This window comes from Salvelinus fontinalis, chromosome 14 (genome assembly GCF_029448725.1).
Source record: "Salvelinus fontinalis isolate EN_2023a chromosome 14, ASM2944872v1, whole genome shotgun sequence".
NCBI classification, from domain to species: domain Eukaryota; kingdom Metazoa; phylum Chordata; class Actinopteri; order Salmoniformes; family Salmonidae; genus Salvelinus; species Salvelinus fontinalis.
The window spans coordinates 45,820,064-45,847,702 of record NC_074678.1 but is presented as its reverse complement, the minus strand read 5'-3'; the positions used below and the strand labels follow the sequence as shown (position 1 = coordinate 45,847,702).

The 27,639-nt window shown below is 44.2% G+C and overlaps 1 protein-coding gene across 1 annotated transcript; it reads right to left on the bottom strand.

Moving 5' to 3' along the window:
* On the bottom strand, positions 1-25,947 carry LOC129810993 (uncharacterized protein KIAA1614-like). Its single transcript, XM_055862054.1, has 10 exons — positions 25,525-25,947; positions 17,042-18,076; positions 15,744-15,813; positions 14,673-14,813; positions 10,649-12,030; positions 8,011-8,161; positions 4,682-4,937; positions 4,248-4,366; positions 2,885-3,060; positions 1-2,283 (listed from the first exon to the last, which is right to left on the bottom strand). Exons 2-10 carry the CDS (start codon positions 17,973-17,975, stop codon positions 2,084-2,086), a joined length of 3,429 nt encoding a protein of 1,142 aa, XP_055718029.1. The 5' UTR covers positions 17,976-18,076; positions 25,525-25,947; the 3' UTR covers positions 1-2,083.
* Positions 25,948-27,639: the final 1,692 nt, after the last annotated feature.

Sequence of the window (27,639 nt, the reverse complement as noted above, 5' to 3'; positions counted from 1 at the left end):
GGTAGTTCACATTCTTTTATTTGAACCATAGATATAAATAAATAAGAAAATACATATATTGAATGACAGTGAAAAGTCTCTGTTCTGTGCACACTTTAATACTGATGAAGGATGTGGAATGACTCCTCAAATGTCGATACTTTCCTATCGTCACGGTCACACGCATGTAATGACCTCTAGTACCACGTGTTTACTGTTGAAAGGTCCAAATAATTTACTACACATTTTCCAAATGGGCCTGTCGGAATTCTCATCATCAACTTCTCGGATCTACTTTCTCATCGTTTACAACCCAATGGTTTGACCTTATGGTTTTACAATGTCTTTCTTTAGACAATCAACCAAACACTTTGGCAGTTATTGCTTTGTGTAAAATGCAGTCTTGTAATGACATTAACAAAAAAACTAATCAGCAGCATTGGAAAGGACTTTGTCCATTGCCGGACAAATCCTAAATTCATAACTCTGACTGACAACATCAGTGTGACTGAAAACCAACCAGGAATGACCTAATAAAGGACCGATGATAAGATAGCCTGGTCCCAGATCAGGCGTGACAATGACCGTATGAGTTGGCAAGATGGCATTAACAGATCTGGGACCCGGCTACTGATAAAAGTGGATGCTTTTCAGTCACAACCGTGACCTTCTGATTGATAGGGGAACTTAATCCTATTTGGGTACTGCGCATTTATATTGTAAAATGTAAACAAATATTGATTCTACTTTGTTTGGCAAACGCACACAAGCAGAGAGGAAAGTGGATGATCCTTCGGTACAATCAAGACAGCATGGATAGTGTTGTTGATCCATTAGGACCGAGGAAGACAAACAAAATGTAAGTTTGAGGCCATGCGTGTTGGGTTTTGAAACGCGGTCATTTTCAAGTTCGTTATTACTGTGACAATTGACAAAATGTAGATAGTTGTGACACCTTATTCTCATCCCATTCTTTGGAGTAAGTCGTACCTTTTTAGCCTGGGTGCCTGACTTTTTCTGCATTCAACAACACAAACATGGTCAAAGACAAGCTGGTTACAGCTAGACTGGCACCCGGGCTAGTTCCTTGTAGCTATTGCAGTAAACAGGACACACCATTGGAAGAGACTATAGAGAAATGTGACTTATTCTTGACTAGACTTCCGAACTCAAGACATCGACTCCTTCATTTCTTGTAAGACTTCATCTACTCTGTGCTATCCAGAGTACTTCATCTCCATAGTGCTTCAGTTCATATCCAAGACGTACGTTTGTTACTAGTCCAAGACTGAAAACTCAGTCTTCTTTTTCAGTGAGGATTATGTCCCATAGTTCCATTCACTCCACAAGGCTGGCTAGGCAAAATTAGCATCTTGGACTCGAAGAGACTGCAAACTGCTAGGTTTGTTTAAATGGTATCACTTTTGAGATGCTTCATGTCATCTCTGTTGCTAATCCACACAAATCCAGATCTGGTTTCTGACTAAATCAATAACCACAATAAAAACATGATTTAATTGCATAAAGATGCATGGAATAATACTGTAGGAGATTGTTATGAGGTATTTAACAGAGGATCTCCTACTAGACTGTATTATTGATGTGTGAGCTGCTGAAACCTTTGTGCATTACCTGTAATGATAAAAGAAAATGTTTTGTACTGCTGTGTTTTAAAAAGAGGTAAGGTAAGGAGCACCTGACGCCAAAGAACTCGAGGAAAAAACACAACACAACATGAGGAAACATAACAGGACATGAGGAAACATGAGACAGCTACTGCTCTTATAGCAACTCCATGTGACCCATATAGGAGAGCCAATCGTGTCAAACATCTTGATGTGTCTTCAGAAGAATAATGCTCTATTTAGAGAGGACATTATTGCTACTGTCAAAGCAAGCAGGCATAGAAATAGCCACAGTCATAAAGCCGATCACACACACTGTCCCTCTGTCATACCCCCAACACCCCAGGTTCCAATGGGGTTTGTGGTTGCTGTGGCGTCAATGGTTGCCATGGCGTCTGTGGTTGCCATGACATTGCCGGTTTCCATGGCATTGCCGGTTGCCATGGTGTCTCCACTGTAACCGGCGGTCCTCAGGTTGCCTAACGAGGAGGGGGGAGTCTCCTGTGTCGCAGCACGCGGATAGAGGCTATGTTGTCCTGGGTCATTAGGCATGTCACCAGGTCCAGACTGAGACCAGCCACCTTCTCACCGTTCACCTCCAGCAGCTCGTCTCCCACTCCCAAAAGCCCCGCGTACAGCTTCTCTGTGCTGCTGTCGCCCATCTCCTCCACGTACACACCTACAAGACAGACAGGATAAAGTACAGGTGCGTGTTGCTGGTAAGGCCACACACACATTTTCACACCTTATTTATAACACACGGACAGGCAATAGTAGTGATACCACAGGAGAGGAGTATCACTACCAACACATACGCCTTACTGGTTACACACATTTACACCGGTAGGATCATAGGGGAGCACACACACACACAAACTAATATAAAACACAACCTTAGGACACAGGGGAGGAAAACATGGCCTAACACACACACACAGGGCACATACATTACTAACATTACTAACACACAAACAGGAAAGGAATACAACACTGGACACACATTCAACTGCAGGACAGGAGAGAAGTAAGAAGATGATGAAAAACACACCTCCAGCACACAGAAGGGGGACATTCTAATAAACAGCACATGATTACAGAAGACTACATTAGAAAAGACAACCAAAACAACAGGGCAAATCCTAGCCTGGTACCAAACTGTTTCTGTTCATGGCCTAGCCTGGTCCAGACCAATGGCGAGACAATGACCATAGGAGTTGGTAACAGCACAAACAGATCTGAGGCCAGGCCAGGCAGAGCCAAGCTCTCCTGTCCTTATGTACCCGAGTCTGGTCGTCCTTTGCCCCGGGAGATGAGGAAGCCGAATGGTCCGTTGGGGGGTCTGCTAAGCTCCAGCAGGAGGGTCCCATCAGGGAAGGCTTGGGCCACCCTCCCCACAGAGCGCACCCCGCTAGGGCAGCCCACATCCTCCACACTCAGAGCCCTCTGAAATCCCCTACTGGAAAGACAGGACAGCAGCGTTGCGGTGACACATATGGGGCACCATTTGTAGCATGGAATAAATATTCATTCCTGACCACAAAATCCAAACATTGCAGTCTTTGACACAGGCTCAGATGTCGCCATGCAGAGTTTGGAGAACGGACATTGCAATCTACGCTCCCAGGTGGTTTCCTGAATAATAGGTCGACCCTTAGATCTTCATTACGATGTCTTTGACCTAAGACCACCTCTGCAATACCACTGGATGTACGCATGTAATCTTGTTGTATAGAGTAATCACGCTCAGTATGGCCATTAGGGTTTCAATCAATGTATACTGACGCATTTCCACATTATGTCATCCTACGGCAAACATGCCATTTTATTTCAGTAATAAGCAATGAAGGTCAATGGAGAGACAAAGGAAAGTGTGCTGCCTTGTGCCATTTCCCGTTTTATAATGTACATAATGCAGTCATTGCATGCAGAGGGGGGGGGTGGTCTGCTCCCTACATTAAGGTCTTTATGGCAGAAGCCCCTCCCCTGCCCACTTCCCAGAGAGCCACGTAGCTCGGTCCATATATAGCACGGCTGTCATGTCCCTAGCCTATCAGGTTTCTGACTGCCTCTCGAGGAAGGCTATCTAAGCGCAAGGCTGAGGCTAGAATGTCCTCGTTTCTGGTCTCTCCTGGATCAGCTGCCGGTGCACTCATGTAGACATACACACACGCACGCACAGGCAGTGTCAACAACATCACCCGAACAGTCCGTGTTCAATTTCACCACTGCTCCCAGCCACCTTTCCAAGTCCATCATGATGTGACGTTGCGATAGTCTACTGGGTTCCATGTCTTTTTTTGGGGCAGCACCACCACTTTCACTCTATTTTTATCTCTCCACTCCGTACACCCCCTCAGACACAGTAAATGGAAACTATTCGGTTACACAACACACACGGCAGCCGTCCATGCATACCAGAGATATGATATCAACGGAGACTTGAGCACATGCCAGCATTGTAATCTCCTATCAGGAAGGTTTGACGTTGACTTCATTCATAATATTAGATCAGTGTGCAAGCTTTAAACCGTGACAGATAGTTGGATGTTAGATGACCTTACATTACTGTAACATTTGCCAATGTGTATGTTGCTGATGCTATAGCTCTAATGTTGTGTGTGCGCATGTCTGTTTCTGTTGTACCTGAGAGCAGGGCTGCTGGGTTGGTCTCCAGGTGTGTATGCACTGGAGCGATCTTTCTTCTTTGACGACTGTAAATTCTGGACTGATGACGATTTCCTCAGCTGCATAAAGGGGGACCCCTGGTGGTGAGAAATGAACATGACAGTAACCCTGTCAGCTTCCACAATATTGGTGCGTTTAGATTTCTTCATAAAGCATAATGTTACCAAATATACTCTTTATAGCATAGTTATGTGTGAAATCGTGTATATTTATATTACACACTTTTCTATTCATCATGTTCCAATCAACTAAACTCTCAGTATTCTTATAGATTAAGCAGAGTTTGACAGACAAAGTGGCGCTCTCTCAGACTACAAGCACGGTTCAAATCCATAGAATTCCCTATAATTCAAAAGATACGTTTGACATGACAAAGGAAGGTATTCTCTCACCATGCGTAGGGATTGGAGCGAAGGTGCTTTCCTCAGCTGGCTGGGGTCTGGGCACTTGGGGGTGCCGAGGCTGGGACTGGGGGTGGGGCCAGGAGAGGCCGCGGGGAGGCCACGGGGCTGGAAGCTAAGCTGCTCCATGCTACTGGAGCGCCCTTTACCCAGCTTCCCCACTCCGTTTAGGCCGATGGCGGAGAAGAAACGACGCAGAGAGAGCTTGGACCTGCCCTCCCGCTGCTCTGTCTCTGCGCTTATCCTCCTGTGAAAAGAAAGAAAGATACATGAGCAACGCCACAAAAAAACAAAAAGGCAGAGGCTGTGGATCTGAATGTAACCACCCTGTTCCGGCCGCGTCCCTTCCCCTGGAACCCTCTTCCCCAGAGCTAAAGATCCATATCACATTCTGCACATGTTTCTTTCCCTCTACGGACACATTTTACGGACACCCTCACTGTCAATCGTGAAAGGAAATTCAGTTCTTAGTCAGTTCTTCAAGTTTTACTGGTGAAACATCCATGCAGCATCTGCATGTTAACCGTTTGATCTCAATCAGTTTCATAGGAATATGCATTTACAGTGGGTATAGAAAGTCACCACCCCCTTTCAAAACGTTCACCTTTAGTTGCTTTACAGCCTGAAATGAAAACACATAAAATCAGACTTTTTCCACAGCTTTATTTATTTACACAGAGTAACCCACAATATCAAAGTGAGAAGAAAAAAAAAATCTGAAAATTAATTACAATTAAAACAGTAAAATACCCTATTTGGATAAGTGAACACCCTGAGTTAATACTCGGTGGAACCACCTTTTGCTTGAATTACAGCCATGAGTCTCTTTGAATCCGTCTCTACTAACTTTTCACACCTAGACTGTGCAATATTTGCCCATTCTTCCTTGCAGAATTGTTCAAGCTCAGTCAAATTGCTTGGTGACCGCTCATGGACTGCACTCTTCAAGTCATTCCACAGATCCTCGATGAGATTTAGGTCGGGGCGCCGACTAGGCCACTCAAAGACATTAACCTTCTTGTCTTTCAGCCACTGTACAGTTGCTTTGGCGGTTTGCTTTGGGCCGTTGTCATGTTGAAACGTGAACCATCTTCCCGTTTTCAACTTCCTGACAGAGGGCTGCAGGTTCTCCTCAAGAATCAGTCGGTATTTTGCACTGTCCATTTTCCCTTCTGTCCTGACAAGTGCTCCAGTCCCTGCTGAAAAGAAACACCCCCACAACAGGATGCTGCCACCGCCGTGCTTTACTGTAGAAATGGTGTTCTTTACTGTAGGCATGGTGTTCTTTGGGTGGGAAGATGTAAAGTGTTTTTATTCCTTGCCACCCTCCCATAGAGGCCAGATTTGTGGACCGCTTGTGATATTGTGGTCACACACATTGACCAGTCTTTGCCGTCATTGGCTTCTCGGAAGCCTCTCTGATCAGTCTCCTCCTTTCCCAATCATCCAGTTTGGAGGGACGGCCTGATCTATGCAGGGTCTGGGTGGTGCCATACGACTTAACCACTTCTTAATAATGGTCTTAACTGTGCTCCGAGGCATAGACAAAGCCTTTGAAATCTTTTTATATTCATCCCCTGACTTTGTGCCTTTCCACAACTTTCCATAGTGGATTATTTGCTTTGAATTTCACTACTAAATAGTGGAGTTCTTAATGAACAACTGTTTTTATTCTGAACTAATCAAAGTCACTACAATTGATCACAGATGGAAGCCAATCAGCTTGATTTGTGATCTGGAAGGTGGTTGGTTATAAAGTTTGCAATTCTAAGGTGGGGTGTTCACTTATCCAAATATGGTATTTTACTGTTTTACTTGTAATTCATTTTCAGAGCTTTAAAAAATAATAATAATCTCACTTGGATATTGTGGGTTACTCTGTGTAAATAAAGCCGGGAATGGTCTAATTCCATGTGTTTTCATTTCAGGCTGTAAGGAAACAAAAGGTGAACATTTTGAAAGGGGGTGGTGACTTTCTATACCCACTGTAGATCTTCTTAGTTATGTAGTGTTGTTTTGAATTATGTACAGTGAGTGAATTTTAGAGCAGAGGGTGTTAACAAACTGTAGCATACCAGTGTTTTGTTGAAAAAGTTGACCATTCGCCCAATCATCCTAAAATCCCATAAGAAATGAGGTGGTGTTTGCCTTACATTAACCTTATACTATGCTATTATATTCGGTTCTGTTATGTAGCATACTATCATTATGTGATCTTGCAGACATTGAATAAGCACCATTCTCCATTCATCACCTAAATACTGTATGTAGCCTGTTCTCTGGGCAGCCGAACGAGTAGAGCAGAGACTGTGCGTAAAGTAGAGAATCTCAGACATACGCAGAACCTTCAGCCCTTTAGCTATTGGCAAGAAGGTTCCAGAAAATTCACACCCGCAGTCAGTCCATAAACAAAAGAAAGGTGCAGCCTGGACATCATGAAAGCACTCTGGTTAGGTCAAAGCTTGGTTCATTTCCATTATACTTTTCCATTATAAATACTTAATTTAATTTGATTGGAAAAACCTTTTAGAAATTATGTCCGAATCAAATCATTCAGGAAAATGGAAAGAACTAACTCTTAACGCCTCTGACACAGGAGCCATATATGAGCAATGTGTATCCATTCACTTACTACTATTTGGTCAGAAGAGGTCAGTGTTGAGTTAAAAAGGCTTCAACTGAGGAAGTGCTCTATCTATGTCTGCACCACCACTCTAAACCACCTTGTTTGACCTAGTTTCTATAAAAACAGTCTGTGGAAGACTAATAATGGCTATGGGCTAAGACTGGCCGGCAGGCAGGCTGGCAGGCAGGCAGGCAGAGTTCCAAATTAGATGATAGCTTGGTAAAATGGTAAAATGGAACATAATCTGGGAATCTAAAACTAGTTTTCTTTAACATCTCTCTCAGAAAGGTATTAGGGAGAGGAACAGATGTTCATTTTGGGTCAAACCTCCACCTAGGGGAGGTGTGGGCAACTCTTAAGAGTGTGCTTTGTTCCAGCCTAACACTTCTACAGTAATTCAACTAATCAAGGTACTGTGATGAGCAGGCCTGAAGTGCTTTCATGCCAAATTCAGCCATATACAAACAGTGATATTAGTGACTCAGCTATGAGTTCTAGCCCAGCTCCGAACTCTCGATTTAACCTTGATCTGAAAGAACTAAAGATGGGAGAAATAATGCTCAAAGAATTCCACCAAGCCTACCAGAGGGCAAGGTAATCCTTTACGATCTACATGAAGAACCTAATCATACAGGCTTCGGGTCAGTTTAGAAATAAGCATAAGAGTGTGGTGGAGAGAGGTACCAATACTCACTGAGTTGGACTAGGGCTGTCCTCCCTTTGATGCTCTGCTCTCATTGGTCCCCTGACCTGTACATCACCCCCAGAGCGGTACGGGGGCGGGGTAATGATGCTGGTTCCTTCAAGACAGAGCTCTCCCATCCCTGGATGATGCTGCTCCACTTCTAGAGGAGAGAGTGAAGAGACTTCAATATTAGGAAGGTGTTCCTAATGCTTGGCATAGTCAGTGTACATTTCTAGTTTTTACACTCTGTCATTTGCTTACAGTCAGCGAAACGAAAGCTGACAGTCAGGGATCATCGGAAATTCCAAAAGCGATGGATAGAGCACTATATAATTAACGTCCAGAAAATATAATGAATTAAGTGCAGCCCTCCAGACCTCAAGGAAGACAGAATGCGGCCTGAGGGTCAAAATGAGTTTGACACTCCTGAGTTAGAGCCTTCTTAGCACTGAGACATTTGCATGTGATATGATACATTTTTTGTAGAATGTTGTTTGTGAAACATGAATTTCTAGCTACATATATTTTTTGGGGGGGTAATGTTGAGTATTTCTCATAATGCATAGAGACAGAGAGAGAATTAGAGACAGGAGGGGAGAAAGCGTCAGAGAGATACAGAGAAAGACAGAGAGACAAAAACAGAGAAATAGACAGAGACATGGAGAGTGAGAGAGACAGAGGCCACAGTGGGAACAATCAGGTGCTTCACATATCCAATCATCCAGCCGGTGGAAACGGGGCGAACAGGCCTCGGTGGGATTACAGGGCTGGGGGATGTGTTTATGTGCTGACTGCAAAATCCCTGCTGGGACCCGGGCACACACGCACACACACACACACACACACACACACACACACACACACACACACACACACACACACACACACACACACACACACACACACACACACACACACACACACACACGCACACACGCACGTATGGGTGGATGCAAGCTGACACATCACTGACACAAGCAGCATGGACTTAATTACCCATGAGGCTGTGCATTTACCAATGGCCACTAGGGAACTAGAGTACGACTGAAAACTTTTTTTTCTTTTTTTTCTTAAAAAAAATTAAGTAATTTTCCTCTGAGATGCCCGTACCTTATACTGTTTAGACTATTTTAGTCAATGGTGACTGTGATCAGAGTCTGTGTCAGTATTCAGGTACAGTTCAGGTCTAATCTTTATTTTTAAAGGAATACTTTGAGATTTTGGCAGTGAGGCCCTTTATATATCTCCCCAGAGTCAGATGAACTCGTGGATACAATTTTTTTATCCCATTTTTATCCCTTTAACAACTATTCTTAAAGGTTGTCTGATGGTAGTGAATAAATCGACTGCATTGGAATTCACCTCCTTTGCTCTCAACAAGGCATTTACCATCACCGCCCATTGATATGTAGATCATGCCGTCACCTTTGACGTCCGCCATTCAGATGAGCTGTGAATATTAGCAACACATGATGTCATTCTCACCGATCCGCTGTCCCACACACTGAGGTGCAGTATATAGTATAGGTACAGTATATTAGGGCTCCCGAGTGGCACAGTGGTCTAAGGCACTGCATCTCAGTGCTAGAGCCGTCACTACAGACCCTAGTTCGATTCCAGGCTGCATCACAACCTGCTGTGATTTGGAGTCCCATAGGGCGGCGGACAATTGGCCCAGCGTCGTCCGGGGTAGGCCGTCAACGTAAATAAGAATTTGTTCTTTAACTGACTTGCCTAGTTAAATTACGGTAAAAAAAAGATATGAACTATGCCTGTATGACTCAGTTGGCGCTTTCCCCGCCAGAGTTGTTGGTTCGATTCCCGGGACCACCCATACGTAAAATGTATTCACACATGACTGTAAATCGCTTTAGACAAAAGCATATGCTAAATGCAATAGATATTATTATTTATAATTTAACTAGAGACAGCGTTCAAGATGGACGCCCATTGTTTTCAACATAATCTTCGCGAGGTGGCGTACGCTGTTTCGTGGTTGCTGCCATCTTTCTATATCCAGTTTTACTACGCCTGCACACTAGCACTCAGTGCACACTGGACAGACAGCAGTATCGCGCGAACACGCTCCGCCGAACTCTGCCAGAGCGTGCCATGCATGTGGACAGGTAAATATACCAACCGGCACTTCCCCTGGCCAGCTGGACTCGTAACGTCAGAGGATGAACATAACATTGTAATATCTTGGGACGTGAGTGATGGGAAATCAAATAAAACATGTAATAATTCAAAGGTGATGAATAAAGTGTCTAATGAGGATTGTTTTTATATTTAACTTCTCTATGGGGCCGCCTTGTCTTTCCGGGCCGCACTTTGGTTCTTCTGAGCACAGTGGAAAGTGTGTTTCTAGAGTGGAAACCTGGGGCCCTGATCCCACAGTACAGAAGTTAGGGTGTGTGTGTGGGAGTGTAGGGCTCTCTACTCTATAGTGTGTGTGTGTGTCTGTGCTTGTACATTGCAATGGACGTGTTTAACTATACTTGTGGGGACTTCTAGTAAACCAAAAATGTTGACCAACTGGGGACATTTTGTTAGTCTCCACAAGGATAAATGTTATTTCTAGGGGATTTAGGGTTAAGGGTAGAATTAGTGTTCTGTGTGTCTGTGTGTGTGTGTATTTGAAGCTGACCTGGTGCCGCAGGGTCCCCCATCTTCTCTGCTGCTGTCCTAGCTGGCGATGGAGAGGTCTTCAGCAGGGAGGCAGGCCTGATACAGGGCATCATTGTGTCGGTGCTGGAAGTCAGCCCCAAAGAGGAACCATACTCCACGAAGTTCCCTCCGACAGAGTGCTTGTTCTGGGTGCTAGGCGCGGCCCCTCTCCCATGGTCCTCCAAGGAGTTCTGGGGCAAAAGGTGGTACTGTGGTGAAGGCATGAGTTTGACCACTCGCTGGCTATTGGGCCGACTCTTGGGTCCTGATTTCAGAGCTGATTTGATGGGCGTTGGGGAAGGGGGAAAGGGGGCGCCCTTGAGGCACGGGGGACTGTTTATGGGTTCATCTGGGGGCGCAGGGGAGTGAGTGGGAAAACCCACCACCTTTGACTCTGGTTGCTCAATGGGGTACGGGTTGGGTGGCACCGCCACAATACCATTGGTTGAGCTCATCGGCGCCAAGCTGTGATTGGGCCTGGGTGCTGGTGGCGTTGGTGGCATCGTGTTGGGTGCTCCTTGCCCATTGGTGCCCAAAAGCTCACCTCTCCTACTCCTCCTCTTCACCTTCATTGTTGACACTCGAACACTCCCACCACCTCCACCACCACCACTGCTGCTATCCGTCTCTCCCACCGAGCCGTGGCCCGTCCCTTCGCTATCTGCCACATCGCCAGGGGTTACCTTCCCAATGTATGTCTCCTTGATCAGCTCGGTACGAACTGTCCGGCTGGGCTCGCTGGGAGCCACCCAGCAAGGCATCAGCACCTTCTCCTCCCCCTCTCTGTTCACCGGGTTGTTCTGCCCTATTGGGGGTGAAGGGTTCTGAGGGAGGTTCAGGGATGTAAGGTTCCGATGGAGGTTTGGGTTCAGGACCCCTCCTTCAAGGAACGTTCCGCATGAGTTGCACTGCCTGTTAAGCGCCTCCTCTTGTGCCACCACGGATTTGAAATGGCTGCCAAAGGTTAAGTGGCCTTCCTGTGCCCTGTGGGCCTTCTTGTGCCCTCGCTCGATCACTGTTCCAGTTCCTGGATCAGTTTCCCTCCGCCCGTTGACATAGGAAGAGAGATTGGGCTTGGATATAAGAAGACCCTGGGCCCTCTCACCCGCCCTCCTTCTCTGACGGAGCCTCTCCAAGTAACGCACCTCCGCGTCTTTCTCCGATTCGTCCTCGAAGCGGACCCGCGTCGGTGATTGGCCGGGACGTCGGCGGGGGCCACAGGCCGAGTCGCTGCTGGAGGAGTCACTGAGGTTTCCCGAGAACGAGGTAACTGCAGGAACCGTCGTTGACGACACCGACTGGCCGTCCTTCCCCGCCAGCGGAGCCCGGTGCAAGGAAGCTCCAGCCGTCGACAGCTGCTCCCTGTGGATGGATGCACACACACACACACACACACACACACATCCAAAAGGACACACAAACACACACTGGCATCACTGTGGTAAGGTAACACACACACAAACCCTAACCCGAAAAAAAGACTGAAACCCCATAAAGAAGCATTCAGCATTTTTCCTCCTAACACAGAGGATTGGTTGGATGCCTGTGGGATTCTTATCTATGTTCTGGCCCCTGTCTGTCCCAGCCGCTACATTCCCAACTCTCGCTAAGGGAAAGGTCATCCCCAGTATGGCCGTCCTCTCTGTCTGTATCCAATCACATAGCCTCTGTTACCACAATAATGGACAGCTATCTTGAGTCATATCCAAGAGAGAGTGTAATTAATTTACGCTATTGTTCATATACAACTTCATCTATAAATGTAAATGAGAAATGCATTTGGAAAAATGTCCATGGAAATAAAGTGATTGACAGTTGTGAGCCCACACTGTTGGATGGTGGGGAACACGATACTGCATGGCTGGCTAAGATTTCTCTGGGGAGCTGAGGGGAGTATTGTACTGTGCTTTCCTTGTATGTACTCCTCACACACTGGGTTTCTACCCCTGGGATTGTGTGGTTGGTGTGTGTGTGGGGGGGTGGGGGGGCTGAGGGTAACAGCTGGAAGATGTGTAGCGAAGCATTAGAGGGAATCAGTCTTATCAAGCATCAAATCACAACCAGGAAGCTCCCTCCAAACCAGAGATATTTTCAAATTAAATCAGACCCAACACAGAAAACACCAAATTAATTGTTCTTATCCAAAGAATAAACAAGACAACTTATGTCACCGCAATCACATCAATTCAAATCGCATTTTGAGATAATAGTTGATTGTAATTGGGGGGGGGGGGGGCATTATTACATCATTTCTGTCATATCACCTAGTGGTTGGTCGGTATCCAAAAAGTTCCATCCAATCATTATAATCTGGAGCGAATGTTGATGCTGTCTGTTGATTGACAGCTGTATGAGGGAACATCCTGCCTTGCTCAGAGTGAATGTGCTGAGGTAATCAGTAATCACTGCTCCCGGACCATGATATTAGGATTGAGATTGGGGAAGTGTATAATTCCAGCTGGATTGCGTAATGCATATTGTGGAAATAGACTTGTGTGTATGAGAGAGAGAGATGAGAGAGGAGAGAGAGAGAACCTGACATAGCAACCAAGATAACCCAATGCCCAAAACCAATTCCCCAATAGGTGGCCCGTGGGCCAAATTCTGCTCGTGGTTAAATTTATGTGCCCCCCCTCATTTTCCTTTTAGAATTGCTTTTATATAATTTGCGTTGTTGGACATAAGACTGTAAAATCCCCAACAAATCAGCTGAAAGTGATTTTCATTTAGGAAATCTGTTACCAATCTGTTCCCACGCATAAATAGATGTACTCAAGGCTTGAAATGATTCTGTGTTTGTCAAATACTAATATATATATATATATATATATATATATATATATATATATATATATATATATATATATATATATACGTTTGGGCTTCTTGCAGTCAATTTGCAGTGTACAAATTATTTATATATACAGTACCAAGCAATAGTTTGGACACACCTACTCATTCAAGGGATTTCTTTATTTTTACTATTTTCTACATTGTAGAATAATAGTGAGGACATCAAAACTATGAAATAACACATATGGAATCATGTATTATTCTAAAATGTAGAAAATAGTCAAAATAAAGAAAAAGGTGTCCAAACTTTTGACTGGTACTGTATGTTCCAGCTCCCCGACCATCTGCTTAAAAACAACAACAAAAATCAGCTCACAGCTGAATCCGCCCGTGCCTGCCCTAAACCATTATTATTATTATTATACACTTAATTAAAAAGCCTTGAAATTAGAGCAATAGAAAAGTGTGTATTTACATATTGACGTTTACCACAACCATTGCTACTACTATTATAACTGTATCGCCACCATAATTACTACTATAGTTTTCCGAAAACTACTATTTGAGATATAGGCCAATGCTTTACGTTAAGTTGGCTAATGACATACACATGCTCTATAGCTACTTTTGCTAGAACTATTTACCCGGCTGTACATGGAAACTGCAACTACATATTGTATAGTTATTGTGTAGTTACTAGTTAGATAAATGTAAATATTACATACATAGTACTACATAATGTAGCATCTGTGTAACTAAAGTGTGACCCATATGTGACATATCGGCATTTAAAAATGAATAGAGGGCACTGTAAATAGAACATGCGTGAGCAATGCTACATTTAAAGCAGTAAATCCAATATATGTCACATCACTACCACCTGTCGCAGCTTGCTACGCTGAACACTGCCAGTAAACAGATGAGAGTGAGGCGCAGCACACTTTAACCGGCCAAACACAAGACAGCCGTCCGGTTGCTCCGGCACAAAAGCCTACAGAGATTCACAGGCCATGCTGGGCCCCACCAAACAGAAGGGAAGAAAAGGAGAGAGAAAATAACTAAAAACGCTTTCTTCTTTGGTCTCGTTTGGTTGGCTATGATGCTACAGGTGTCTGCTACAGCTAAGCTCTGCTGGTAAACAGACACACACACACAGACGACCCTCAAACCCACACACATAAACACACCCACTTGCGGAGCAGCAGACTTACGGGTTGTCCCTCTGGACGGGTAGGATGGTGTGGTCAGCCTTGAGGGGGAAGGACCGGGCCTTCATGCGGGCTCTCTCCAGGAGCCGCTTGGCCTGCTCATGGCGCGGACTCAGCGGCAGGTCCTCGCTGGACACAAAGGCCCTGTCGGGCCGCACACACACACACACACATATTGGCAGGGGGGCGAGGGGGAGGAGGAGAGATGGTAGAGAGGCACACGTCAGCGCCTGTGCGGGAGAGACACTCATAGAGAAGGGGATTAGGCCGAGCAGGCAGTCACTACTAATTAGGCTGACAAGGGGTGTGTGTGAATCAATGAGCTTTTGTGTGTGTGTGTGTGTGTGTGAGAGAGAGTATCTTTTCATAAGCTTTTATCTTGTTTGCCTTTGCTTGTGTTTATGTGTGTGTATTTGTGAATGTGGGAACGAGGGACTGTGAAGCAGTCCCTTTGCCTGTAGACCTATCTGTTAGCGGGGTTACAGACATGTGAACATTTTCCCAACACCAAAAACACAATTACCCACAGTGCTCAGAGCTTTAACCACACAGCTGCCCATTCAATTTCAACACGACACCTGCTTAACAGGCACTCAATGGGGAAACAAATGAGTGCGTTTCAAATACTAGGTGCTTCACCGGAAAGCCTTTCTCTTGTGTTGAGTCTGTGACTGGGTACAGAGAAGAGAGATATGATCATAATCCTCTTTGGTGATGAGGGTGGAGCTTTTAGTAACAGCTGTTATAAACACTGTGTCCCTGTCACTAATTGCAGCTTGGGGCTCTAACACGGAGAGATACAAGAGCAAAGCAGTAGGGTCATTGGTGTTTGCTCGTGTCGTGAAAGCATCTGCTGTATCTTCTAGATGTATTAGAGCGAAAGTATTTAGGTTGGGGGTTTGGGTACCCAAATGACATTTGTTTGTGATACGTTCATATTTAAGCTATAGTGTATAGCCACTGGGTGCACGGGTTTTGTTCCAGCTTTACTCTAACACAATGATCAGGTGTTTTAAAGCAGGGCTGGAGCAAAAGGCTGCATACCCAGTAGCTCTCCAGGAGGTTCTACTGTACCTTTGGCTGTGCTCGCTGTCTTGGAGGGAGATTCCTGAATCCCAGTCACTGTCATTCAGTGCAATGAAACCTATAGGGACATAAATAGACACTGTAACCAGGCAGACTTAAGTATAATTTCCCTCCAGTATTGAAATGGCGTTGATTTCCTTATTTCTCTGGAAACTACAATAAAAAATAATGAGCAAAAAATATAAAAGATCCGTATTAAGTTTAACTATTTGTTTACTTTTCCCTTTGTATATACAAAGCATGATTCATTTAGCACTGTGGATATTTGAGGCCATGAGAGTGAGGGACAGAGCAACCCACAGGCGGAAGACAACTTCTGTTTGTGAGACAGTCGCAATTAGACAGGCATTACATTCAATAAACATCTGGTCAACAGTCAGAAATGGCCTGTTACCTCCCCGCCCTCCTTCTCCTCTCAAGGGTTTCTCTCTACTTTCCATTGTCATTTTCTTTTTACTTTATCACTTTGTTTATCACTTTTTACTTTATCACTTTATCACACTTGTTGACGCTTTTTCAACTCGTCACACACTTTGACCATGAGCTGTGTTGAATATGAACTGAGTGTTGGGGAAATGTACTCTACTCTAATAGAGCAGATCCTTCTCGGGTAAACCCCTTCACATCATTGAGGATTAAGGGGTCTACACGCTGTGATTTTACTACGGTTATCACCCTAACCCCGAGCTGCACCACCGCTCACACATATCGCTAAAATAATCCATGGTTTTAGGTCTAGTGGGTGGCGTAGGCAAGTCAGTTTAAGAACAAATTCTTACTTACAATGAAGCCTACCAAAAAGGCAAAAAGGCCTCCTGTGGGGGGGGGGGGGAGGGGGGCTTCCTACTGCCTGAGCTATGTTGTTGATGTAAAGTGATAAGAGCGTAGGGGCCTAGGATTGAGCCTTGGGGATACTCACTTGGTGACAGGCAGTGGCTGAGACAGCAGATGTTCGGACTTTATACACTTTAAAAACTCTTTGAGAGAGGTAGTTAGCAAACCAGGCCAAAGACCCCTCAGAGACATCAATACTCCTTAGCCGGCCCACGAGAATGGAATGGTCTACCGTATCTAAAGCTTTGGGCAAGTCAATAAAAATAGCAGAACAACATTGCTTAGAATCAAGGGCAATGGTGACATCATTTAGGACCTTTAAGGTTGCAGTGACACATCCATAACCTGAGTGGAAACCAGATTGCATACCAGAGAGAATAGTATAGACATCAAGAAAGCGAGTCAGTTGATTATTGACAAGTTTTTCTCACACTTTTAGTTCTTTACTGTACCTCTCCCATTGCACTGGGTCACCTCCTCGGCACTCTGCTCCCTCTCCAGAGAGCAGAGGACCGAGGCTCCAGAGAGCAGAGGCCTGAGGCTCCCTGGCTCTGGTCCCTGGCTCTTATTCAGCATCTGCTTGAGGACGCCCCGATTCATCTCCACTCTCTCTGCTAGAGATATGGCACTCCCACTGCTGCACAGACTCTCCAGGCTGTCAGCCCTCCACAGGCCCCCTATTGGCCCTTGGGGCCCCAGTTCGCCCATACACCGCCTCAGACCCTCCAGGCTGTCACGGCGTAGCAGCTCCCTTCCCACCCCGCCGTGGGCCCTGGCTTTCCTCTGCTGGCCCCCAGGGAACCCGGCCAAAGGCCTGTCTGGGGCCTGAGGAGCGTCTCCGTTCAGCAGTAGCGTTTCGGGCCTGGTGGCCTTCCAGAACCCCTTGAGAGGGACACAGGGTTTAGCATTAGCGGCGCTAACATTATCCGCAAGGGGACTAGAGTTGGCGCTACCATCAGACAGGTTCTCCAGGCTGGAGCCCTCACCCAGCCCATGTGGGAGCGCAAGCAGGCTGAAGTCCAACCCACCCGTCCCCACCCCCTCCATCAGGCTGTCTGGCACCACTGGGTGGAGCGTGGAACCCTGGGATTCTGCATCGTCGTCGCTACTACTTGAGCCCCAGCTCACCAGGACAGGACCAAATCGGGAAGAAGACACAGGAAAGGCCTTCTTATCCATGCCTGCCTTGAAAGCCTCCCTCCCTGTAGCCTTGTTGCGTTCAGACAGGGCCTTGACCTTGGACTGCAGGGCCGACACAGCTGAGCCCGGGGGCCCGGGTTGCTGCTGGAACAGGAGCTGGCTAAGGGGGAAAGGGGGGGGCGAGGTGGGGGTAGGAGTTGAGGTGGCAGGCTCCGGGCTGGGGCTGGAGGAGGGTTGGTCTTCCATGCCAGGTTGCAGGGTCTAGGGCTTGGCCCTCTGTGGCACGCAGGGCATGGGGAGAAAGGAGTCTGCTATGGCTACATCACACAGTCAGGGGAGCGCCAGATCTGTGAAGGAGACAAGAGAAGAGATAGAAGGGATTTTGGTGTTATTTTCCTTTTTTGCGCACTTAAGAGGGACTAAGAATATTGCGGTTGCTTAAGCGAGCAAATACATTTTTTATAAACAATTGTCATTTTAAGGACGCATGAAATGGTAGTTTCTCTAAATGCCTTTCAAAATCATATGTACTTTCACATGACAAATAAATGTTAAATCAAGTTAGAATCCAAAAAGGCATACAACCTAAGAGAAACCTACTTGTCCCTCATTAAAAAGGAGATTTACAGGAAAAAGAGAAGTCCTTTGTGGCTTTGTTCAAGGTTTGTTAGAGGTTAAGAAAGACCGGGCCTTTCTGTTAAGTAACAAGGTGGGCAGACGTACAACATTGCCTGGCAGCTAATTACTTTGGCAACCCTCTCTGATATTCATGTTGAGGACACCACTTTGTCGCAAAGGGGTAAAACAATGGCGGCACAAAGGCTAGCTAGCATCTTTAAAGAGGTCCTCCAGCAACCAATAAAGGATGTCACAAACAGACCAGAGCAATGGATAACTACCACGTAGACTACATGAACAGTGTGAATTGTGACTGCCATCCCAGAAACTGTGGAAATGTTTTGGGAAAGGAGAAATCAAATAGAGTAATGTGTCGTATTGAGATAAATTATGTAGCACTCTAAGCTATAGAAAACACGTTTTACAGTACCCCTTTCCAAAAGAGATTGACAAATGTTCTCTTAACTCAAGGAGTGTTCTCTAATGGCATTCACAGCTTGTTTTTCTCACTTACTATGCAGCCTCAAATCCACAGGAGACCTCTAACTCTAACTCAAAGCCAAACAGAATTAGATACACATCAACAAACATCTCAATCCTATTATTATTGGGTAGAGGTCAACGGTGTTGCAACCACTACATTTTGTAAAAATTTTCTGCAGTAATATTTGATAAAACACTAGGCAGGATTTCTCAACAGTATGAGGGCCTCAATGGCTGGGGCCACTTGTACAGAACATTTCATCCTTATGTTCTGATATCCTCATGGGTTCTGATAAATACAGTGTCCGTTGCTGTGTTAGCTTTTAATAACAACTCGGGTTAGTTTATCCAATGAGAAAAGGGACTGAGAGGCATGTCAAATTTTCTGGGCCCATAAATGACTTGCTACTCACCATACCCATATTCAGCTACCTTTCTCTGTAACCATACACTGAGTGTACAAAACATTAAGAACACCTTCCAAATATTGAGTTATTGAGTGGTGGATCATTCTTGATACACACGGGAAACTGTTGAGCGTGAAAAACACAGCAGCGTTGCAGTTGTTGACACAAACCAGTGTGCCTGGCAGCTGCTACCATACCCCGTGTCTTGCCCATTTACCCTCTGAATCAAACACATACACAATCCAGATCTCCATTGTCTCAGGGCTTAAAAATCCTTCTTTGACCTGTTTCCTCCCCTTCATCTTCACTGATTTAACAAGTGACATCAATAAAGGATCACAGCGTTCACGTGGGTTCACCTGGTCAGTCTGTCAGGGGTGTCAAACACATTCCGTGGATGGGTCTAGTGTCTGCTGGTTGTTGTTTTTTCCTTTCAATTCAGCCTCAGACAAGGAGGTCAGGGGAGTTCCTTGCTAATTAGTGTCCTTAATGAATCAATCAAGAACAAGGTAGGAACGAAAATCCGCAGACACTCGGCCCTTCTTGGTATGAGTTGGACACGTGGTCTATGTCATGGAAAGAGCAGGTGTTCATAATGTTTTGTGCACTCAGTGTACAGTATATAGGCATTCAGTCCACAGGAGTGTTTATTAATGTTAGCAAGGTGACTTCATGAAATTCAATCCAGGTTCACCAAACAAACCCTATCAGTACTGTACAGGTAGCGTGCAAACACTGACAGCTCTGAGAAACACTGACAGCTCACTGACAGCTTAGAGAAAAACACAGTCCTGTTACCTGACAGTATATACAGTGAGCTCCAAAAGTATTGGGACAGTGACACATTTTTTGTTGTTTTTGCCCTGTACTCCAGCACTTTGGTTGTGAAATGATACAATTACTCCTCCTGTCTCAGCCTCCAGTATTTATGCTGTAATAGTTTATGTGTCGGGGGGCTAGGGTCAGTCTGTTATATCTGGAGTATTTATCCTGTCTTATCCGGTGTCCTGTGTGAATTTACATATGCTATCGCTAATTCTCTCTCTCTTTTTCTCTCTTTCTTTCGGAGGACCTGAGCCCTAGGACCATGCCTCAGGACTGCCTGGCCTGATGACTCCTTGCTATCCCCAGTCCACCAGGTCATGCTGCTTCTCCAGTTTCAACTGTTCTGCCTGCAGCTATGGAACCCTGACCTGTTCACCGGACGTGCTACCTGTCCCAGACCTGCTGTTTTCAACTCTCTAGAGACAGCAGGAGTGGTAGAGATACTCTTAGTGATCGGGCTATGAAAAGCCAACTGACATTTACTCCTGAGGTGCTGACCTGTTGCACCCTCTACAATCACTGTGATTATTATTATTTGACCCTGCTGGTCATCTATAAACATTTGAACATCTTGGCCATGTTCTGTTATAATCTCCACCCGGCACAGCCAGAAGAGGACTGGCCACCCCTCATAGCCTGGTTCCTCTCTAGGTTCCTTCCTAGAGAGTTTGTCCTAGCCACCATGCTTCTACACCTGCATTGCTTGCTGTTTGGGTTTTCAGGCTGGGTTTCTGTACAGCACTTTTTGACATCAGCTGATGTAAGAAGGGCTTTATAAATACATTTGATTGATTTGATTGAATTACTACGAGGTTAACGTGCAGACTGTCAGCTTTAATTTGAGGGTATTTTCATCCAACAATTTAGAGATTACAGCACTTTTTGTACATAGTTCCCCCCATTTTAGGGAACCATAAGTACTGGGAGAAATTCACTTATACAGTATGTGGATTAAAGTTGTCAAAAGTTTATATTCCTAGCACACAATGATTACATCAAGCTTTTGACTACAAACTTGCATTTTCTGTTTGTTTGTGCATCTGTAACTTTCTCACTCATCATTATTCCTGTTTCTTTCAGGACTATCCGTAATCATGTTAGCATCCACATTAATGTAGAACCGTTTAGAAACATATTCTATTCTTATTTACAAGAAAAGTGACTCCAAAACGACACAATAGATTATTTACCATTAATTACTATTGGGCACAAAATAATCTGAAACAACCAAAGCAAACAGCAAATGCATCCAACAAGTTTTCAGTCACAGGCTTTAAAACTACTTTAATACACATAAGTGTATTTGTCCCAATACTTTTCTATCATTTCAAATCCAAAGTACTGGAGAACGGAGCCAAAACAACTTTTGGAGTTCACTGTATTACCCCTATGACTGAGAAACCAGGTGAAGGAGGTTTACACAGATGTAAAAGGTTTCCCCCGTGAGGGGCTATGTAGAGAAACTAATTTGATTTAAATTAGTGTGTGCTTAATAAGGAAGGCTCCCTGCCAAGTTAACAGTTGAGGCTTGTGGGTGGTGTTAAGTACCCACAAACATCCCCATACTTAACCACACTCACTATTATTTACCCATTTAATTTAATATAGTGTAGAGAGAGAGAGAGCGAGAGTCATCAAGGGAAAGGGAAGAATTAGGGAAGCTTGACAGAAGGACCCTACACAAAGCCACAAGGCTATACTGTAGGATACCATATAGCACAGTACAACAACACCAGGAAAAAATGTGTTATAGGTAATTCCACGGAAACAGATCGATGCTGACTCTGATTTTTCACAAAAGTATGCCAAACAAAAACCATTGATTGCAAAGTTATACAAACCATACAACTCTGTACAGTACAGCACAGTAGAGTATAGTTTAGTACAGTACAATGGAGTAGAGTTCAGTACAGTACAATACAATAACTTATACCGTACTCTAGTGTGCTCTACTGTACTTAAAATCTAATGTACCATGCTCTACTGTACGGTGCTGTCCAAACTTGTGAAACAGACATCTATGATTGGTTCAGATTTGGACTGACCAAACATCCATGGACATCCGGTGTCGGTTGGTGCTCAGTGGGTGAGAGGGCTGGTTACAGGAAATGGAAAGAGAGGGGGCTCATGGGTAGGTGTCAGTAAGAACCGGGAGAGGTGAAATTAACTGGAGCGCGAGAGAAGAGAGACAGGGAGAGAGAGGGAGGGGTTGTCCAGACTGTTTAAACACTCTTGCTTTAACCACCAGATGACAAAAAGAAAAAAAAACAGTTATGAGTTGAACGTAACATTATGCCAGTGGAAGGGAGGACAGTAGCGGGAGACCCAACTGTGGTTTGTGAATACTACAAATTCCCATTGTAGCAAATTGAGTTGCAGTCATTCTGTTACCGATTGAACAGAATGACACGTTTTAATCACTTAATAAATCATAAACCAAATTGTTATTAATAACAATATAACAACTTGGTTGGTCTACCTTTACTTGTTACTTCTGTGAACTTTGATTATCCTCCCTCCTTATGATGGAGAGAAATTCAAAAATATGTTTTAAAGGTGCTACACATTGAATTTTTGTATTGTAATTTGAGAAAATGTCCATAATATATCTCCAGTAATATTGGAATGATAGTGTTTCACAATATTACTTACCCGCCAGTGTTGTGTTTGGCCGTGATATTAACCTCTTGATTTCCCCCGCCAGAGCGGCATCTGTGTTCAAAATGGGAAAGCTGTTTTGACTTTGTGGCTATGTTATCTACTGGAAATTGGGTCAAGCAGCCAATGTAGAAATTGCTCTGTCATTTCATGGCTGCTAAAATTCTACACTGTTCGCTCAATTTCAGTTTATGTGAGAAAACAAGCACTGAAAAGTGTAGGATATCATTGCACCATCTAAATCGATGTGAAATATATTTTCAATAACAAAACAAAAAAATATAGTTTTTTCAAGTGGTTTGAAGCTGGTGAACCTAAACCGAAAGTAAAAGGCTCAAGCGCGAGTAGTCATGTTACGAGGAAATAGGATGCAGGGGAACGGGAAATTTGTTTTGAATGCAGCCTAGTGCTGTTGCAATTCATCTAGCTTCCACATAGGGGAGAAATTCTAGGTGTAGCGCCTTTAAAGATATGTCGGTTTTTGGTAACAGAATGACAAGACACTAGGCAATATTTATTAAAGCTGCAATTGACTGTAAAAGGTGATACACGTATATATCTTAAAGGTGCTACACATAGGATTTTTTGAATTTCTGTATATATCTGTAGTAATATTTCTTAAAGCGGCAATCAGCAGTAGAAACAATAACAAAGCGTTGTACCAGCCTCTGTTTCTGAACAAAGCTGAGGGATGGGACTGGAGAAATGTAACCACTCTCAAATTCAAAGACAGAGCCATTAATGCAAGGACTGACCATCCATGATATCAAAATTATAGTTTTAACCATGTTTAGAGGGTATAGTGTTTGTTCACATGTATTGGAGTAAAACAAGCTTATATTTGGGGTTCTGATGGGGTACGAATGTTGAACTCATGAGGCATTTATAAGTTATATTCTACAAGAATCAATGGGTACACAAAAAGACGTAGCAACTGCTGATTGCCCCTTTAAAACTATACAGAAGGCCAATAATTTCTGCAAAACTAAATATAAGTGTTGATATTAGTTGGCAGGGGTCTTTGCTTCAACATTTTTGTGTTTTTCTGTATTTATAATACCTTTTAAGACTTTTTATGCTAGATGATTAAGACCCCCTTTCCATCTGTTTGAACCAGAAATCAAGGCCTCTGTTTATTCCAATTTTTTGGGATGGAAAATGGTTGGGAAATATATATACAGTATGCCTTAAAACCTCTTAAGGATCCACCCCTTTTTTTCAATTTTCGCCTAAAATGACATACCCCAATCTATCTGCCTGTAGCTCAGGCCCTGAAGCAAGGATATGCATATTCTTGGTACCATTTGAATGGAAACCCTTTGAAGTTTGTGGAAATGTGAAAGGAATGTAGGAGAATATAACACAATAGATCTGGTAAAAGATAATACAAAGAAAAAACAACCGTTCGTTTGTATTTTTTTGTACCATCATCTTTGAAATGCAAGAGAAAGGCCATAATTTTCCAGCCCAGGTGCAATTTAGATTTTATCCACCAGATGGCAGGAGTGTATGTGCAACGTTTTAGACTGATCCAATGAACCGTTGCATTTCTGTTCAAAATGTTGTATCAAGACTGCCCAAATGTGCCTAATTTGTTTATTAATAAGTCATGTTCAAAATGGTGCACTCTCCTCAAACAATAGCATGGTATTCTTTCACTGTAATCACTACTGTACATTTGACAGTGCAGTTAGAATAACAAGAATTTAAGCTTTCTGCCAATATCAGATATGTCTATGTCCTGGGAAACATTCTTGTTACATACAACCTCATGCTAATCGCATTAGCCTACGTTAGCTCAACTGTCCCGTGGACAGGACACCGATCCAGAAGAAGTGAAATTTAAAAAAAAGATAGACAATATTTGACACCAAATTTGTTGTGCCCCACGAACTTCACATGTAAATGCTCATGGGGCTTTTTACATGGAAATGCCCTCATGCACTTGATTAACTGGAACCTGACATAAAAAGTCACACACAGCTTTGATTGGGATTGTGTTGAAAGTATTTAAAAATAGTAACTTGTTAAAGGTGTCTTGTCAGACTGGTCTTAAACCCCTTCAACTCTCTACTGCCTCTCAAGAAAGACCAGAGCCCATATTCACAAATTGCCTCAGAGTACGAGTGCTGATCTAGAATCAGTTTTCCCCTTTTGATCATATTTAATAATATTACACGGATGGGGGGGGGGGGGGGACTTGATCCTAGATCAGCACTCAGAGAGACTTCGTGAAATGGATACTACGCCGTAGGGTTTTAATCATCACAGATTCAGCCAGGAATGCAGCTGCTGTCTCCAAATTCCAGGGAGTGACTAAGGGACGCAGAGAAGCATGGTAGAGGTTATAGGCTACACTTCCACACCAACATTGCACTTCACAACCACTGAGCTTGTGTTGAAATGCCTGCAGTCACTGAACCGCAATGCAACAAGGTCAACATGTGAGACTAAGGGGAGAAGGAAACCAATTGCTTCTGCGAGACTGGGTTTGTTCTATAAGGAGCTGTTTTAGAATACGGAAATGTATCGGAATTTCCTCTGCCGACCTCACCTCTACTGAAATGCTACTAGGTTTCGAATTCACATGCAAATATGGTGGCCACAAAGGATGTAATAGATTTTGGCCTCTCCTGCCTGTATTTGAATTCGGACAATAGATGACACTCCAGATGCAATGATCAATAAAATACATTGAATGCCTAAGTTCCAATTGTCATTGAAATAATTATAGCTGGTTTCTTCCTTTGTTTAGGTAAGAGAGAGAATAGTCCCTGAGAGTGTGAAGAGGAAAAAGTTCTTACCTCTCTCCCTCCATTGGTGTTAAGAGACTGAGGTAGCTCTGCCTGCTCTGGCCTCCTCTCCCAAATGCCATCCTAAAATCTGTGAAAGCTCAGCCCAAAATCTTCTCACTGTTATTTCAGCGACGCCTTCTATTTTGAAACAACCTTCCCCTTCCCTCCCTCCCTCCCTTTCTGTCCTTCTCCAGCTGTGTTGGGGCAGTTCAAGTGTGGGTCTCGTCTCCACTGAGCACTCACTCTCCCTTTAAGTACACAAATCTGGGAGTTTCACCAACCTTCTCCTCCCCTCAACAGTCCCTACTGCCAAGTATCCAGTTCCTCTCCCCTCCTTCCTCTGGTAAAACATCTACAGCAGGCAGTGGGCAGCAACTGACTGTAAAAGGTGATCCACATGTGTGGAAACCTCAGGGTTGCTTCAGGAGACAGTCTTGAGCAGCTGTTAGAGGATTGGACACAGAAATTCTTAAATGCAACACAAGGGTAGCTCTATTGGTGGAGGGTCTGAAACTCCGCCCGCTGTGGGTGGAGTCTAGTAACTTTACCCTTGAATTTGAGAGAGAGAGAGAGAGAGAGAGAGAGAGAGAGAGAGAGAGAGAGAGAGAGAGAGAGAGAGAGAGAGAGAGAGAGAGAGCAAGAGAGAGAGAGAGAGAGAGCAAGCAAGAGAGAGAGAGAGAGCAAGAGAGAGAGAGAGAGAGAGAGAGAGAGAGAAAAAGAAAAAGAAAGGTAGCAAAGGAATCTTAAATGCAGAGAGCAGAGGAAATGCACTAGTCTCCAGGCTCATATTCCAGCTGGCTCAGGAATTTTCTTTGTTGATTCTCGATTTGGACTCGGTTGATTCGTCACTCTCTGCCCTCCACCTCATATGTTACTGATTGTCAGATAAAAATAACAAAGGAATACTTTGACATTTAAAGATCTCTTTTAATGTGCAAAAAGGTTCACTAGATAATAATTCCGTTCTCATGTTTATTTTTCCTTCAGGGGGAATTTTTGAATCCCCAAGGTCTCCCAGGCCTGTTTTAAAACAGGGCCATAATAATCGGAAACATTGGGGAAGATATTTAACTTCATACACTGCTAGATCCAAGTTAGTCTAACTGGAAGTCCTCCTGACTTCAGAGTCTGGAGAGACTGTTTTGATGTTGTCTTTACGATGCGTTGGTTGATACCATTCCATTCACTCCCTTCCAGCCATTACACTCCATTTCAGCCATTATTATGAGCTGTCCTCCCCTCAGCAGCCTCCACTGCTCAAACACTCACAGGCACATCCACACACATCCACACACATCCATTACAACTGTTGGATTTTCAAATCAAAACAACAAGAAGTGTCAACCCCCCCAGGGGGAAAAAACATTTGAGAGAACCAATCAATGAGTCTGCTCAATTTCTAATTGAATATTGCATTAACAAACAACCTCCTATCCAGATCAGTGAGTCACAGCTCTGCCCTCGCTGAGTGGTCAAGTGGGTCGCGTCAGCCAAGCTAGATCCAAGTACCCAGACCTGAGAAAGTCAAGCTCGGAAACTGAGGAATGTATCACAAACTCACAACCTTATGAAAAATGTCTCTCCTTCCCCCCCCAAAAGTTACCCTATTTTCAGACCTGAAATGTGATTTGCTCAATCCACCCCTTCCTCCTTTTTGAACAAGACCTTCATTGTGCTGTAACTCCCATTTGTAACATACACATCTAGGACCACCATGAATTGGCCCAGGACTATGTCTATGCCTCATAAGTACTGTAAGTATGGCCCAAAGACGAATCTCCACCTTGGGATAAAGCCAACATATGTGTCTGGTGTTTGTTTACACACTGTCAGTCTGAGTACCGGACTGGTAGTGTAATGGCGACTATCTAAGTATTTTTTTAAAGCAACAGTTTATGCCTGTATTTCCTCAGTTGACAGGGTTCTCTGAGTAACGCAAGACTATGAGCTCATTTCTGCCAGTGGGTTGGAGCAATAGTTCAGTTTAGCCAGAGAAAAAGTAGTCGACAGTGTCTGAAGCTTTAATGTTGAAACACTGCTTTTCAGATTGTGGGGGTTTCAAGGAAAAGCAGAATTGCAGTGCCTTGCAGAGATTATATTAAAAGCCTTGCTAGCCAGACATAA

Coding starts and splice junctions, on each gene's coding strand:
- LOC129810993 (XM_055862054.1), bottom strand. CDS start 17,975: ATGGAAGACCAACCCTCCTCCAGCCCCAGCCCGGAGCCTGCCACCTCA. Junction 15,814..17,041: donor GACCCAGTGCAATGGGAGAG/GTACAGTAAAGA, acceptor ATGTCCCTATAG/GTTTCATTGCACTGAATGAC. Junction 3,061..4,247: donor CCCAGCAGCCCTGCTCTCAG/GTACAACAGAAA, acceptor CTGTCTTTCCAG/TAGGGGATTTCAGAGGGCTC.